Source organism: Xyrauchen texanus, chromosome 35 (genome assembly GCF_025860055.1).
Source record: "Xyrauchen texanus isolate HMW12.3.18 chromosome 35, RBS_HiC_50CHRs, whole genome shotgun sequence".
Classification (NCBI taxonomy): Eukaryota; Metazoa; Chordata; class Actinopteri; order Cypriniformes; family Catostomidae; genus Xyrauchen; species Xyrauchen texanus.
In genome coordinates this window covers 24,036,290-24,053,911 of record NC_068310.1, presented here as the reverse complement: position 1 = coordinate 24,053,911, position 17,622 = coordinate 24,036,290, and the positions used below count along the sequence as shown (strand labels likewise).

The window sequence follows — 17,622 nt, the reverse complement described above, 5'->3', positions numbered from 1 at the left end:
ATTCTCTCTACTATTATTCAGAAATTTTACATTCTTAAAATAAAGTTCCAAACTGACCTAAGACAGGGAATTTTTTCTACAATTAAATGTAAGGAATTGTGAAAAACTGAGTTTAAATGTATTTGGTTAATACAGAGTTTACACTACACGATTTTCACTTGCCGACAGTTTGTGGAGATTGCCGACAAAAGCCGGAAATCATAGGCACATCGAGCTTGCTCCCGTGAGCGACAATCGCAATGTATGAACTACCAAAGATGCGATTTGAGAGAATCGCCGACGCGTCGCCGATGTCAGCAAGATATCTGGACCTGTCTTTGATTCCATATCACGCCATATGAAATATGTTTTGAATAAATACAACTGCAGTGTTGACCTATGCCAATGAGAGAGCAAGAAACGGGGCACGGGGAGTTTCAGTGGGAGGAGTCCTAATGTACCTGCAATAGAACATCAACTAGCATGGCTGCGGTATCAAGAAAGTCTCATTGGACTGAAGAAATGGAGGAAAAATTTGTGGAACATTGGCAGGAGCACCAGTGCATATTTTGTTTCAGTTTCATCTGAAACTGTAGCACAACCGGGTTTAGAAAGAGAAGTGTTGGAGAGAAATTGCCAATTCTCTTGGACAGTCAGATAAGAAAATGGATAGATTTTTCACTAGGACGTACTTTTTCATATTGTAACCAATAAAAAACATAATGCCTTAAGGTGACTAAAAACATACACATCATATTCTGAAATGCATTACATATAATCATGCATTTGTTTTGATGAGATGTATGTGAACTTCTGACTTCAACTGTAAACAGCCTTAAAATAGGATACACTTACCTAATAAGCAAAACTGTAAAAAAAATATGAACATTCTTTTTTAGAAAATATTTCTTGATTTAATTTTATTTTTCTTACCCCATTGACAACTTTTTTTTCTTTGTCTAACTAAACATCTAGAAACATTTAGTGAGGTTTATGCTTAAACAAGAAGGAAAAAAACTATTTGCCATTAGGGTTAGAAACTTAACTTAACCCTTGTGTGTCAATTTAAAAAAGTTAATCAGAGGTCCTTAGAAGACAAAAATTACCATGTAAAATAAAACATAATAATATTATATATTAATATTATTTTCCATTTTCAATGGGTTAATTTTTTTTAGCCAACATCAGTCCTGATCATAACTACCAAATATTCAGTCATTTTCAGGATTTTAACCCTATACATGTCAGTTTGTTTAAATGACAAATTTCTCAATACACACATACAAAACACACTCTGACATCCATACTAACACACCCACACAATTTTATCTGCATGATTTATTAAATTGGCCTGCAGTGCTCTATAATACAGCAAACAGAAAATAGGAAAAAAGCATTTATTTGCTCCATTGGCAAAACATGATAAAAATGGTGCCATCTGGTGGAAAATATAAAAAACTTTTCATTTTGAAGCATGGATCCGGAATGAAAGCATAATATCATAGAATTCATGATTTTATAGTTTAATGGCACTGGGATCAAATATTGCAGTTTTAATGGGTTTCAATGGGGACATTTTTGTCTGGAAGGTCCTGAGTGTAACTATTTTGTGTACACAGTGTGTTATAGATGTATTATATGAACTGAGGTTGAAATATCAAACTTCCCCAAAAAATACACACCTTTGGCAAAATGTATGCCATTGGCATTAACACAGCCAAAACAATCGAAAAGCAAAAATAAAAAAAGAAGTTCGCACAAGGTTTAATTTTGAAGTGATAGGGGCCAGTCCATAAACGTTTCAAAAGCATAGCCACATTATGTGTTGACATGATCTTAGTATGATAAAATCATCGATTTACCAGTGCTATGGCATTTACCAGATTTCAGTGTTTACCAGCATTACAGTTGTGGCCAAAAACATTGGCACCCTTGGTAAATATGAGCAAAGAAGGCTGTGAAAACAAATCTGCATTGTTTATCCTTTTGATCTTACATTAAAAAAAATCTCAAAAATCTAACCTTTAATTGAAGTAAAACAATTGAAACAGGGGAAATATCTCATTATTAAATAAATATTTTATCCAAAACACATTGGCCACAATTATTGGCACCCTTTTATTCAATACTTTTTGCAACCTCCCTTTGCCAAGATAACAGCTCTGAGTCTTCTCTTATAATGCCTAATGAGGTTGGAAAACACATGGCAAGGGATCTGAGACCATTCCTCCATACAAAATCTTTTCAGATCCTTCAAATTCAGAGGTCCATGTTGGTGGACTCTTCTCTTCATTTCATCCCACAGGTTTTCTATGGGGTTCAGGTCAGGGGACTGGGATGGCCATGGCAGAACCTTGATTTTGTGGTCAGTGAACCATTTTTGTGTTGATTTTGTTGTTTGTTTTGGCTCATTGTCCTGCTGGAAGATCCAACCAGAGCCCATTGTAAGCTTTTTGGCAGAGGCAGCCAGGTTTTGATTATTTATTTGTTGGTATATGATAGAGTCCGTGATGCCATGTATCCGAACAAGATGTCCTGGACCACTGGAAGAAAAACAGCCCCACAACATTATAGATCCAGCTCCACATTTAACCGTGGGCATTGGATACTTCTTCATCTCTGTGTGAGCTCATCCAAAAAGCTATTTTTTTGTTTCATCTGACCATAGAACCCGGTTGCTTTTGAAGTTTCAGTATTGTCTTGAAAACTGAAGATGCTTCAGTTTGTTGTTGGATGAGAGCAGAGGCATTTTTTCTTGAAACCCTCCCAAACAACTTGTGGTGATGTAGGTGATGTCTGATATAATTTTTTATATTCTCCAGCTGTGATACTTGGAGATTCTTTGGCCAATTGAACCATCCTCCTCACTGTGCCATAAGACAATATTGACACACTTTATTTTCCAGGCAGATTCTTAAGGTCTTCAGTTGAATGGAACTTGTTAATTTGCCCTGATAGTGGAAATAGGCATTTTCAATACTTTAGCTATTTTCTTATAGCCACTTCTCATTTTGTGGATCTCAACAACCTTTTGCAGCACATCAGAACTATATTCTTTGGTCTTACCCATTGCGATGGATGACTAAGGGAATTTGGCCTGTGTGTTATCTCATGTTTATTCCCATGTGAAACAGGAAGTCGTGGCTGAACAATTTAATGTTCCTAGTCACCCAGGTGCACTAAAAATTTAAAATATGAATGGGAATATAATTTAGATATATTTTACTCATAAGAATTTCTAGGGGTGCCAATATTTTTGGCCACCACTGTGTGTCATCATGACAGCAAATTTGTAATATTGGATATAACTTTACACAGATAAGGATAGTAAGCCAATTTATCACACTAAAATGAGTTATGTTATGTTAACACTTATAATGTTTACATCTTGTGGTTATACTTTTGAAACTTTTATGTGTATTTTAATATTTATGGTCTGGCCCAATTCACTTCCACTGTAAGTAGCTTACTGTAACCTACATTTTTGCTTTTTTTTTGTGCTTTTTTTACATAAATGAACGAAAAGTTTAAATTATGCTGTCGATTGAGCTTAACTTGTTTTAAACCCTCAACATTCCTTTTAGAATTAACCCTCAGAAATAAAAATGTGTATTGGAAAGGGTTACATGCTTTCTAAGTAAAAACAGTTCCCATCTCAGTATAGTGTTTATTTTTTTCTGTTGATTCACTAAATGTCTGTGGTAAAGGAAAAAGTGACTGCCTGGTTACTGAATGCTGTTTAGATGACAAACAGGAAGAGACGCATGCGCACAATGCCTCACCTTTTGGCTGTTATACGTTTCTGTTGTTATTCACAATGACTGTTTGCATAAATAGAAAGCATTGCTCATGTTCTGTTCTCAGTGTGTTTGTGCAAACGTGCATGTCTTAGTATTTGCTTAGTGTCCAGTCCTGCACACTCACTGTCTTACTGTTTCCCTCAGCCACATCAATCAGAAGACTCAGTTTGAGAATCCAGTGCTGGAGGCCAAGAAGAAACTCAGCCAGGACACGTCTCCAGTCAACCAGCCAGTAGCAGCAGCAGCAGCAGCAGGAGCCGTTCCGGCACCCTTAAGTAAAGCTTTCTTTTTCATATTCCTCCATACCTCATTTTTCTACCACCTCTGTTTTATTTATTTTTTATTGTATTATTAAAAAAATACCTAGATAAAGGTATTTTTAAAGATAAAGATGAAGATGGTTGAAGCTGCTCTTAGCTGGTTTAAGCTGGTTTCCCCGCCTGGCTAGCTAAAAAGTGGCCAAGAACCACCAGTTAACCAGCTTAGGCTGGTTTTTTCTGCTTTTGTATTTGAATTGCAAGCTGTTGAGAGGTGACTGGAAAAAAGGGAGAAGAGAAAGGCATTGAGATAAGGAAATGTCACAAGCCAAATTTATTACATTACATTTAAGCATTTGGCAGACACTTTTCTGTGCAACTTACAGTGCAGTTTAACTGTTCGTTTTATCAGTACATGCATTCCCTGGGAATCAAACCCAAGACCTTGGCATTATTATTATTATTTTCTTCTGGGAGGTCCAGTTATAATGTTAGTCAAGTTTATTTGTGCCAAAAACACATTTTAGTTTCCATGACCATTGTAGACCTTTTATTTGACCTTTAGAATTAAACACTTTGTGTCTTTAAAGGTATATTCTGGGTTCAATACAAGTTAAGCTCAATCGACAGCATTTCTTGCATAATGATGATTACCACAATATATCATTTAGACCTGTCCCTCCTTGAAATAAAATCATTTGAGGCACTTCATATGGAAGTCAATGGGGCCAATTTTTGGAGGATTTAAAGGCAGAAATGTGAAGCTTATAGTTTTATAAAAGCACTTACATAAATTCTTCTGTTAAAACTCATGTATTATTTGAGCTTTAAAGTTAGAAAATGCCATTTTATCAGTCGTTTTAGGGTTTGTAGACATTACATCTTCATGGCAAAAAAATTGTAAAATTGGAAATAGCTTTACACAGAAAAGGTTAGTAAGGGATTTCTTCACACTAAAATCATGTTTATACGCAAATTGTTAACATCTTGTGGCTATTCTTATGAAAAAGTGAGTATTTTAATGTTTACGGATTGGCCAGGGGGGCAAAATCATTTTTTGTGGTAATCGGTATTATGAAACAAATTCTGTTGATTGAGCTTAATTTATATTGAACCTGGAATATTAATTTAAGAAGCACCCCCATTGCATATGTAATGAGAAACAGCACTATGTTCTGTGCTCTGCTTACTGCCTCATCCATGTTTTACTCAAACTATTCAGATTCTCTTGATATGACCCCTTTAAATGTCAGGAGCCATAATTGTACATTAGTAATACAAATAAGATGATTTAAATACAGGCTCTAAATTGTTGTGCTCTATACTCTGAAATGACAACTTGAACAGCTAATTTAATGTCGTTAACATGATTAGAAGCACACAAGTGTGTCCATAGCCTTTTGTTAATGTGATTCACAAGCTGTAGCTGAAACGGTAATGGATGGCACTCACTAAAAGCACCTGATCCCAACCTTTTACATTACTGTAGAGAGAGCACTATTCACTCTATTGGTGAACAAATCTTCATTATGTTTTTCTACTTTATTCGATGAAGTAATGGTTTGGGTCAATTTGACCCAAAAAAAAAATCTAATAAAACATTTACAAAAATACTCCAATCAGAGAATCTTGACATTAAAAAACACACACACACATATATATATATGTTGGAAATTTAGGAGCTACCATCGACAGCCAACTCCATTTCACCAACCACATCTCAAAAACAGCCAGATCATGTAGATTTGCACTCTACAACATCAGGAAAATAACACCATAATAAGAACATACCACACAACTCCTTGTTCAGTCACTTGTCATATCTAGACTGCACTACTGTAATGCTCGGTTAGCTGCCCTTCCAGCATACGCAATTAGGCCTCTGCAAATGATCCAAAATGCAGAAGCATGTCTGGTCTTCAACGAACCCAAGAGAGCACATGATACACCCCTCCTTGTCTCTCTACACTGGCTGCCAGTTGCTGGATGTATCAAGATCTAGGCTCTGATACTGGCATCTCTGTCTTTTCTGATGCAATTGAAACTTTGTAATACAGCACTTTCCATACTACTGTCTCCTTAAGATGAATCTCTTATGTTGTATTTTTCCTCTTCTTGTAAGTCACTTTGGATAAAAGCATCTGCCAAATGAATAAATGCAAATGTAAGTGTAAATAAGCCTTAAATGCAAAGTGAACACATAAAGCGAGTGATGCATGTAGTGGTCAGATGTTTGTTTATATTGAAGAACACTCATCAGAAGAAAATAAGCAACATCTGTGCTTGATATGATTTCAGCTAATCATAGAGGCTCATAGCTACTTTCCTCGCATCCAGCAATTCTGTCTGCCAGCGTGTTGTGTATGTTTTACCATCTGTGTGTGTATTTATGTGTGACCGTGTACTTGTTCAGTTACGCTCACCTGTGTCAGCTCTGTATGTTAACGCTCATGTTCCTCTTTGTGCTGTAGGTGTCTCACTATTGATTTAAAATGTACACAACCATGTTCTATTCTCTCCAATGTGACATTAAAGGGATAGTTCACCCAAAAATGAAATTATCTCATGATTTATTCACCCTCCTGGCATCCCAGATGTGTATGACTTTCTTTCTTCTGCAGAACACAAATTAAGATATTTAGAAGAATATTTCAGCTTAGTAAGTCCATACAATGCAAGTGCGTAGGTGCCAACATTTTGAAGCTCCAAAATCCACATAAAGGCATCCTAAAAGTAATCCTTATGACTCCAGTGGTTAAATCCATGTGTTCAGACATGATATTATAGGTGTGGGTGAGAAGATAAATATTTAAGTAATTTTTTTATAAAAAATTCTCCTCCCTGTTCAGCAGTGGTAGACATGCTCAAAGAATGAGAATCTACAAAAACAGAGGGACTTAAATAATTTTCCACTCACCACCTATTATATCGCTTCAGAACATATGGATTTAACCACCACAGTCGTCTGGAGTACTTTTATGTTGCCCTTATGTGGATTTTGGAGCTTCAAAATGTTGGCACCCATTCACTTGCATTGAATGGACCTACATAGCTGAAATATTCTTCTAAAAATGAAAGCAAGTCATACACATCTGGGATCGCATGATGAGGGAAGTAAATTATGAGATAATTTTCATTTTTGGGTGAAGTAACCCTTTAAGCACTAGGTCTGTTTCTTTCACTTTCTTTTTCTCTTTATCTCTGTGCTTATTTCTTGATTTCAGTAAGTGTTTGCTCATCTATCAGGTTTCAGATTGGCCTGTTTCAACCATTGGCCCTTAGAGCTAAGAGTCAAGCCCCTCTCTGATATATACACTCACGTCCTGCATCCTAAATCATACACTTTCTGTCCAAAATAGTGTGAGTAAATAGAAATAGTGAGTCCCAAGTCATAGTGCATAGAAAATAAAATGCCAAATGTGCCTGGATTGTACAGGAATACTGTTTTTAGGCAATGTTTTTACGTGTACATTTGTGCATGGCGGTATGCTTTTTCAGCTAATATTGCCAACAATGGTTCTTTGATAACTTTTTCAGTTGAAGAAAAGCATACTAACTTCAAAAACATTTTTTTTGTGTGTTTTTAATGCTTTTAATAATAATAATAATAATAATAATAATAATACACTCATCCTCTATAATTGGAGGATGAACCATAAAACACTCATCCTCTATAATTGGATGTGTTTTATACGTTCCTTGCAAAACACATTATTTTGTCTGAATGCATAGCTACTTTTGTAGCTTTTTTAACTATAAGCAGAGGCTATCTTGTGCTCATCCTTTAGAACTACAATAACATTCCGTTAAAAGACATGCTGCTCTGAACGGTTCTGCTCTGTCATCAGCACTGCCTAGATATCTGTCCTGGGATTATTTCTTCTGTTTGATGTTATATTTGATGTGTTGAGCACATGATTGAGTTCAGTTTCAGGTTGATGAAGGTTAAACTGTTGAGAAGCAGGACTCTAATTGTTCGATGTTTGGACTCCCGGAGCATCTCTGTCTCCTATGTCTTCCTGTGTCCTCTTGTCCCCATTGGAAAGGCAGTGGATGCCTGTTTTGTCTATTGAAAGCACATGCTGCCCTCTTATGCTACGCTCTGTTAGCTGGCCAAGAAATCTTAATGAGCGGATGGCGACTGACTATCTGGGAATAGGACAGGGATGAGTGCGTGTTTTATTTCTGATCTAATCAGGTTCCTTTAGGTATACTTATTTGACTTTTGTGTTGGGGTTATATTAGAAGAAATTAAAAGGATAGTTCACCCCAAATGAAAATTCTGTCATCAATTACTCACCCAAATGTTGTTTCAAACCCATATAACTTACTTTCTTCCGTGGAACACAAAACAACACGACACTATCACACTTTACACAAAATCGAAGAACGAATGTGTGTGACATAATTTAGAACAAAATAAGGTGTTTTTGAATTTGTTTCAGTGGTTCGTAACAGCTCGCCAAGACTTTCAGGTAAACTTCGGACTGGCTGCTAATCACCTTCTTACTGCCAATGGTCCAGATCATCGGTAGATGTGACCTTCAGTTCCACCTACTTTAAGGCTGACAGCTAATTCCAGTTACATTATTTCATCCGTTAAGATTGTCAACATGAACACACGGGTTGTTGCAGAGGTATTAGTGAACAGGTGCAAATTTACCAACATCTGTACTATCGTTCACGTAGAAACGTTTTCAAAAACATGTCATGCATTTTATTTTGTTTGTTTGTTTAATTAGTTTCTTTAAAAAAAAGAAATATACTCTTAAGTGCCCATTCACTGCCCATGTTATTTTCTTTTTATGCTGCTTCACTCAAGTGCCATCTGGAACTGAAAACCATTCACCCGTCTGCCCATAATGTATAGACAATATAGGCAAAATATAATGTATCATCAGATGTGGCTCGTCCAATGGCAGGTTGGGCAGAGCCCCACCTAAATATTGATCAACTTGAAAAAATAGATCTATAATATAAACTGACAATAATGTAATTTGCTAACCCTTACTTGTGTTACAAATGCTGACATATGTATTTAAAAGCAGGCCTGGTATAAGTTTTATTTTATTTTTTAAGCCAGCATTTAACTGTGTTTGATATATTTATGAGCATGTGGACCAGAGAATCCGCAGCCTTCCCCGACTCTACAGCGCCCCTCCTTTTTCTCAATGGAAATCTGTGGTCAAACATAGTACTGCAATGAGCCCTCACTGAGATGCAGAAATAAATCTACCCATAATTGTTGAGCCAAACTGAAGTTAACTTTAGTATTAGTGTGCGCCAGCAGTGTGACGGATTGCAAACATGGCGAGTGATATCGATGGACGTATGTGTAACAGTGTGTCGTTTCTGTTGCAAATTTAGACAAATTTGCCATCTAACAGCTTGGTCAAGAAAAATTGTTTGGAAATCAAAAGACTAACAGCAAGCGTTGGCTTTGTGTAAACTGAATAAAATGTTATGTTTCCTATATTTACTTTTTCATTCCTATTTTACAAGGGGATACGGTGGTTTTATAGTCTACAGTAGTGATGTGATTTAAAATATTTATATTTTCTATTTACATAGATCTTTGGTCGCCGCTACTGCCTATCATCATTATTTTGTCTGTATTCTGGCCATTAACACTATACACCCATCTTTGCAGTAGTATCAGCGTCAAATCAGTGCATATTGTAGACTTGTATAGCGTGTTAGCGAATTAGCATCATATGTAGAATGTAAACATGAGAAATAACACATTATCTACTGCATATATATTCATTTAAATCACCATAGAGTGGTTAAATAGATTATTTTAGTGATCTCGTGTGAAAAGTCATTTTAATATCACATTAGTTTAAGGTTTTAGTTAAGGGCACCTGCATTTTCACAAACGGTATGTCGGTGCTCAGCTATATCGAACCTCCATCTGACCTCAAAAATAATAATATTTTAATTTTGTATGTTTTACTTGTTTTATTTACACACTTAAGCTATGATAAAATAAAAATAAAATAGTAATAATTTTGGCTCCATGGGGCGGCAGTGCCCATATTCACAGTGTCTACAACGCTCATATTACACCTTTAATAACACTGACATTTGATAATCAGTTCGCCCTGAGATCGACAGTGGTTCTTTATGCATGACAAGCATAATAAAGTGGACATAAACATCAGCCCTCCTCCTTTTCCCTGAATTCCCTCACCGACCAATTCTGAAAAAAGCACTAGAGAGATAAGGATACATCTAGTATGCACGGATGCATTCGCTTGTACCTGTGTTCATCACTGTACTCTGCACTTGTTAAACAACCAACTCGCATGCACCCATGTGCAGGTTTCGCAAAGTCCAACTTCGTGTCATGGTTATTACAATCAACATAATCCTTTGCATAGGGCCAGTCCAACTCATCAATGTGGTTATTATGCAAATCCAATTCCTATGGCACATCCCTGCTCTCCTAATGAGATTGATGTGGCCTCATCTGATGCAGTTGGCACTCTCAGATGAGGCAAGAATAAATCATACTGCTGCGCTATTTCAGTCATAAATTACTGTAATTAGTGTACGAGCTGCCATTTACTGCCGATCCAATATCAGTGTTAAACATCTTTATCTGAAGAAAAATAATTAGAAGCAAAAGATCAAGACTGATCTAACACCTGAAAGGTTTTGCCTATATTGTAAAACGAAAAGGAAAATAGAAGTAAAATATAGGATATTAAAACATGAAAACACCTACATTGTGGTGGCAAGCCAATGGTCTCTACTAAACATACAAAATAATGTCTTAGAAACCTTTCTGTATGTTTAGATTTAGGGGTAGGGTTAGGGGATAGAAAATATCATTAGCTTAGTGAAAAAACAACAGAAGTCAACCATGATAAAAAGGCAAATGTGTGTTTGTGTATTTATGTGTTAAGCTATAGTTTGAGGACAAAATGGTTCTGAAAAGTTAGATAAATCTGACAAACCACCCTTTAGGGACATTGTGGGTAAACTGATTAATAAATAAAGCAAAAATAATTTTTTACAAAACAAAAAATACCACAAAAAAAGAAAAACATAGACGTTTATGGTATATATAGGTAAACATTTAGCTTTAAAGAGCAGGTGGATAGAGAAATGTTTTATTCTTCTCATCAAAAATATGTTATCAAATCCAATCAACCCCCCCTAAAACTTCCTGAGATCTCTGACATGTAATCCCATCTCCTTTATGAAAGATGTCCTTCCAAGAATGATCAAGTGTAATCCAATTTTCTTTTTACTGCATGATACCGCCTGCCATAGAAATGCCGAAAATGTAATTCCTGCAAGTTTTTTTTAGCTTTCTGTTTATTACAGTGCAATATTTAAATGTATTTGTATAGCAATTCAACGTGGAGGGGTCACCATGGCAACATCATTTATTCAGCAATCAAATTTCTAGATGCTCACTAACTCCACAAATTGGTTTAAGAAAAAATTAGATCATTACTGCCTCATCAGGGAACATTTTATCAGATTAAAATGTTGTCACCAAATGTTCTTAGATCATTTATGTAATGTTTATTAATGAACAGAATTCTTAACCAGAACAGTCTCATAAATATGCTGGGGTGGTTGTAAATGGCGAGTAGTTATTTAGGGAGAGAGTGATGAATGGACTGTAATAATTAATTGAAGTGTACGTGGATCCAATCCCACAATCATTCACTCATTTAGTAATACATATTTTACTCTCTCTCCCTCTCTCTCTCTCTTTGTTGCATTATTGAAAATTAATGACTAATGAAATCCAGGCCTCCCTCTGAGACTGCTTTCTGAGTCACTCTTTTTTGTAGTTCCCTGTCCCACATTCTCAAATCTGTCTCTTTTAGAGTCTGTTTTCATAATGGTTTTAGCCATGCATTAATAAGAGCCCTGCAGGAACAGTTCAAATTAAAAGGGAACTTCATTTATTTTGACACAGAAAATTATTTATATACTAACAGTTTACGTAAAGTACATTATTGAATAAAATGTTGTGCTAGTGGCATGTTAACACAAAGCAGAATTGCAAAAACTATGTTTTGAAACAGCTTTCCCAAACCACTCACCCCATCTTCCATTGAGCCAATGTTGCATTATAGGGCTGGTCAGAATGCTCAAACAAAGCAATGTTGTGAAAGTGCAACCGTGTTTATAGTTTGAGATTAACCTATGAGTGGCTTATGTTTTCTCTGTATATTAAACTGGGATATGAGAAAGTATTTTAACTTAATACACATTTCACCGTAACAAGCTTAAAATATTTAGTGTCTCAATGCACATCATTTTCTCCCCCTTCCATTTAGATGAAGCTGGTTTGAGGGCATTCACACGGGACCCATCTCAGCTGCAGGGGGTGATCTTGTGCACAACACTTAAGAAGAGTCCCCAGGGCTTTGGTTTCACCATCATCGGTGGAGATCGACAAGATGAATTCCTGCAGGTCAAGAATGTCTTGAGAGATGGACCTGCTGCACACGACAACAAAATCACTTCAGGTAAATCCAGTTGGCTCCTATCCATTTACTTCTGAGGCATCCTGTGCTTATTCTATGAATATCGAAGCACTATCCTTCAAGCTGTCATAATTCATTTGATCTAAGTAGCCTTACCCACTTAACACCCATGCTCATTCATGTTTATCCCTGCAATCTTGAATGGTACGTTATGTGGGATGCATTTCTTGGCCAGACTCCATTACTTGGAGCATTGCCAGGCTGCCAGATCTCCAGTAAATAATCCTCTCAAAGTACAGACAGCATGATTGCATGCATAGTGGTAGAATAAATCAGAATTGTTGGGTGAGTGTCAGGGGAAATGGCATTCCTGCAGAGTTGCATTCTGCGATAATTACAGAGCTTAGACTAACACTCACTACCCTCCATTATAATGTGAGGAAACAACTGCTTCCATACTTCAGCTCCCAATGTGCTTCAGTCTGTGTATAGAATTGTAAAAACAAGACTAGCCAAAACTAACTTGGCCAGGATGGGAGAAAAATACAATAAAATTTTGTTCCAGCATGGCAAAGCTTTTTTAAAGGGATAGTTCACACAAAAATGAAAATTCCCTCATCATTTATTCACCCTTTTGCCATCACAGATGTGTGTTTTCTTTCCTCTGCAGAACACAAATGAAGATTTTTAGAAGAACATCTCAGCTCTGTTGGTCCATGCAATGCAAGTCAATTGTGACCAGAACTTTGAAGGTCCAAAAAGCACATAAAAGCAGCATAAAGGTAATCCATACGACTTGTGGTTAAATCCATGTTTTCTGAAGCAATCCAATCGGTTTTGGGTGAGAACAGATCAAAATGTTTTTTCACTATAAATCTGGACATCAGCAGTCTCCTTTCCGATCATGATTTCAACCATGATCACACCTCCTAGTGCTCATCTAATGATACATCTTCTTGCAATATGTGCATGTTTCCGGAACTAGGAAGTGTAATCAAGTTTGAAATCATGATTGTGCCTAGAAACTGCAATGGCAAGCTGTATAGTGAAAAGGGACATACATTTTAGACTCTTCTCACCCAAAACAGATTGGATCACATTAAAAAACATGGATTAAACCACTGGAGTTGTATGGATTTATTTTACGCTGCATTTATGTTCTTTTTGGATCTTCTAAGTTTTGGTCACATTCACTTGCATTGTATGCCTACAGAGCTGAGATATTTTAAAAATATTTGTTTCTGTTCTGCAGAAAAAAAAAGGTCATTCAAATCTGGGATGGCATGAGGGTGAGTAAATGATGAGAGAATTTTTATTTTTGGGTGAACCATGCCCAAAGTATTTCTAGCAGGTCAGTCCACTGTCGGCCATCTCAGTGGTTAGCACTGTCGCCTCACAACAAGAAGGTCCTGGGTTCGAGTCCTGGTTCAACTAGGGCCTTTCTGTGTGGAGTTTGCAAACAAATCCATCTTAATCCACCTTAAGCTGGTTCAAGTTTTTTTTTTTTTCAGCATGGGTTTAGTATAGTTCTTACCCCATGCTAAAGCCATCATGGTTTGCTGTAGACCTAACCCTGCCTGGAAACAACTCTCTGTAAACAACTGTACAATGTGAGTTCCTGGTGTTGTTCTCTCACAAAACACCTTGACTTCTGCGGCACTTTGACAGGATGTGTGTTCTATGCCAATATTATGAATAGCAGGATGACATAGCTAAAACAATCACTTCCAAGAGAATGCGGCTCCATTGCTTTAAAAGGAGCCTCTGTGTTGGAAATAAATGAGATCCAGTCCACAGATGGATCAGTACTGTACCTGCACCCCTGCTCTGCATTGATCGGATTGCTTGCTGAGCTAACAGTGCATGCAGGGAGTGAAGACTGGAAGGATGCCATTGATTGGCCCAGAGTAGAACGGATGCAGGAAACCCCCAACGACTGTGCATAGATCAATAGACACACTTGCCTTTAGATGGACTGACCCAACCAGGCATATCATTGACTTTAGCTCAAGTAGTGGTTATTTGGGCACAGCCTCTTTATCAGTGCACCTCATACTAATACATACTCTATGTGTGAACTCTATAGAAGGAGCCATTATGTTTTCATTGCTGGAATCAAAACAGTTTAAAGCAAGTTTGTATGATTTGTTTTGCACAGAAATTGACACTGACTGTGTTGTGAACTCAAATGAGCTAATTTGAGGGCAGGTAGAACAATCGTTGTGCCAGTTTAATCTCTCGCCGTGAGCTCTATGTGAAGACCTAGTTCAGCTTTTTTTATAAAAAGCCTCAAATCTTCTACATTTCTTTACATTACGTTGTGCTGCATCAGGTGTATTTGAACACAAGAACACGGTCTGTATGCCAAATTTGTTTTTGCATCCGTCCACAATGTTTTTCAATCCTGTTTTTTTATGTGCTAAAAGGATGTTTTTGACTGTTATGGCTCAGCATACTGTTTTTTCAGCATCTCCTGAGCAGCGCTGTGTTGTTTAGATGCTGTGTGTAGTTAAAAAAGAAACTTTTATAAACATCTCTCGAGACACCTGTGCTCTGTTTCATTCGTTGCACTGAGTTTTTTTTAAGGCAGCATTTTAACCAAAATGGAATCTCATAAGTTACTGATTTGCAACACTCTACATATGCAGCAACACCTTTAATGGTCAGTAATGCACACAACATGAATACAACTCACGTGCAGTGCATGACAGACTCAACTACATTGATTTCAAATGAGTCTGACGTTAGCATTTTGCTAAGCTAAAGGCTCAATAATAAGCAAAACAAAAATGCATACCACGTACTAATATTGAGTGAAAGAGTACTTTTTAATTAGATTTAACTACTTTCTTGTCATAATTTTTGGTATCGAATAAATATGTTTAATTTGATTGTTTTCATCTAGTTTGACGCAATGCATTCTAGGACTGATCCACAGAGGTTAAAAGTGATGCTGCCTTTGATTTTGGCCAAATGAGATATCTTGTAATTTTGCTGCCTAATGTTTGGAACAGTTTTGCTGTAGGTGCATACATATGATGAGTGTGCATGCTGTCTAGGAAGGCAGTGCACTAGAGAGGAACACAGCTGACATGTTTTTCATAGCTTTTTCTTCTTTTGTCCCTTAAGGTGATGTTATTGTGGATATTAATGGCACATGCGTGTTGGGTAAGACCCATGCAGATGTAGTCCTAATGTTCCAGTCCATACCTGTGAACCAGTATGTGGATATGGTCTTGTGCCGTGGATACCCATTGCCTGAGGACACCAATTCCAGTGAAGAAGGCACAGGAGACACGGTGACTGCCAAGCCAATGTTGGAAGGGCAGCCCCTCCATTTAGATGCCACCCCTTCTCCGCATGATCTCCATTATGTAACCGCTGATGGCAGACACCTGGCCGCACCTATGCCTAATGGCCGATACCCTGAAGCAGGGGAGACCACCTTACTGCAGCCTGAGCTTGTCAGCGTGCCTCTGGTGAAAGGACCAAGTGGATTTGGCTTTGCCATCGCAGACTGCCCACTGGGCCAGAAGGTGAAAATGATTCTGGATGCGCAGTGGTGCCGAGGCCTGCTAAAGGGGGATGTGATTAAGGAAATTAATAGGCAGAATGTACAGACCCTCAGTCACACGCAGGTGGTGGATATCCTAAAAGATCTGCCCATGGGTAGTGAGGTCAACGTGCTGGTACTCAGAGGAGGTGAGTAGAAGAGAGAGTGTGATATGGTCCAAAATTAATACACAGGAAGTAAGATTCAGTGGCTGTTCAGGCAAAATATGTTCTTGCATTAAAAATCATTAGCGCATGTTTACATAGGAAAACAAACACAGATGGACTCAAAAGCATGTTTGGTATGAACGACCCCTTAGCCTTTACTGCAATGTAATATATGGTTTCAATTAGTTTCAAACAAGTTTGTTTTGTCTCTAGAACAACTCCATGTGGTGACACTTTTGTCTAATATTCCTTTCATTAAATCACCACAATGAATAGGTCTGTATTAGAAAAAAGGTGTCACGGTGTATCTTAACATTTTTGTGATGTACTGTTATTGAGAGACGGAGAATAGTCTTTTATATGAAGCTTTGAGTTAAACATTTTCCTGCACTGTTCCTCACTAATATGCAAGGAAAACATCTGTATATGATGTTTATCCATAAATCCTAAATCCCAAAATGAGATGGTTTTAATAAAAATCATGCAAAATACTGTTTCATGGCCAGTAATAAATATTTATGGCCAGTCAATTTTCTCAATTCACTCACCACGCAGATGCGTCAAAAAAGTTAACCAAGGATTGTGTAATGAAACAGTTGTGTATGTGTGTGTGACAGTTAAAGAAAGAGAGACTGCAAACTGAGAGACATAAAGTTGAGTTGGAGAAATGGTTTATTTAAGTTGCAGATCTGCTGACAAAGTGAGAGTTTAGAGTGAGAGACAGAAGAGAGGTTGAGAAAGCTCAGAGTAAGAAAGATGGCTGTGTCTGTGTGAGGTATGGAGGAATAATGTGTGAGCCTGAGAGTGAGATAATGTCAATTTGTGAAGTAATTTAGATAAAGTGATGTCATTCTTAAAGGGACAGTTCACCCAAAAATGAAAATTATCTCGTCATTTACTCAGCTTCATGCCATTCCAGATGTGTGTGACTATTTCTTCTGCTGATCTCTAACAAAGATTTTTAGAAGAATATCTCAGCTCTGTTGGTCCTCACAATGCAAGTGAATTGTGACCAGAACTTTGAATCTTCAAAAATGGCAAGAATAAAAGTAAATCATTAAACTCCAGTGGTTAAATCCATATCTTCTGAAGTGCAATGATAGGCGTGGGTGAGAAACAGATCTATATTTAAGTCCTTTTTATTGTAAATCTCCACCTTTGACCAGCCTCTACCAGTAGGTGGCAAAATGCACGAAAAATGCAAATTGTCAAAACTAAAAAGAAGAAGAATCTGTAAATGCATGTGAAAGTGGAGATGTATGGCTTAAATATTGATCTGTTTCACACCCACACCTATCTATCATTTCAGAAGATATAGATTAAACCACTGGATTCTTATGGATTACGTTTATCCTGATTTATGTGCTTTTTTGGAGATTCAAAGTTATAGTCTGGTCACCATTCACTTGC

The 17,622-nt window shown here is 37.1% G+C and overlaps 1 protein-coding gene across 3 annotated transcripts in view; it reads left to right on the top strand.

Annotated features, from left to right (window-relative positions):
* Positions 1–17,622, top strand: part of LOC127628456 (membrane-associated guanylate kinase, WW and PDZ domain-containing protein 3-like) — a 216,917-nt gene that overhangs the window by 177,239 nt on the left and 22,056 nt on the right. For all 3 annotated transcript variants that reach the window (XM_052105203.1, XM_052105205.1, XM_052105204.1), the window contains 3 exons: positions 3,924–4,054; positions 12,343–12,534; positions 15,622–16,194. In XM_052105203.1, coding sequence (XP_051961163.1) covers positions 3,924–4,054; positions 12,343–12,534; positions 15,622–16,194 — 896 coding nt within the window. The remainder of the gene's footprint in view (positions 1–3,923; positions 4,055–12,342; positions 12,535–15,621; positions 16,195–17,622) is intronic.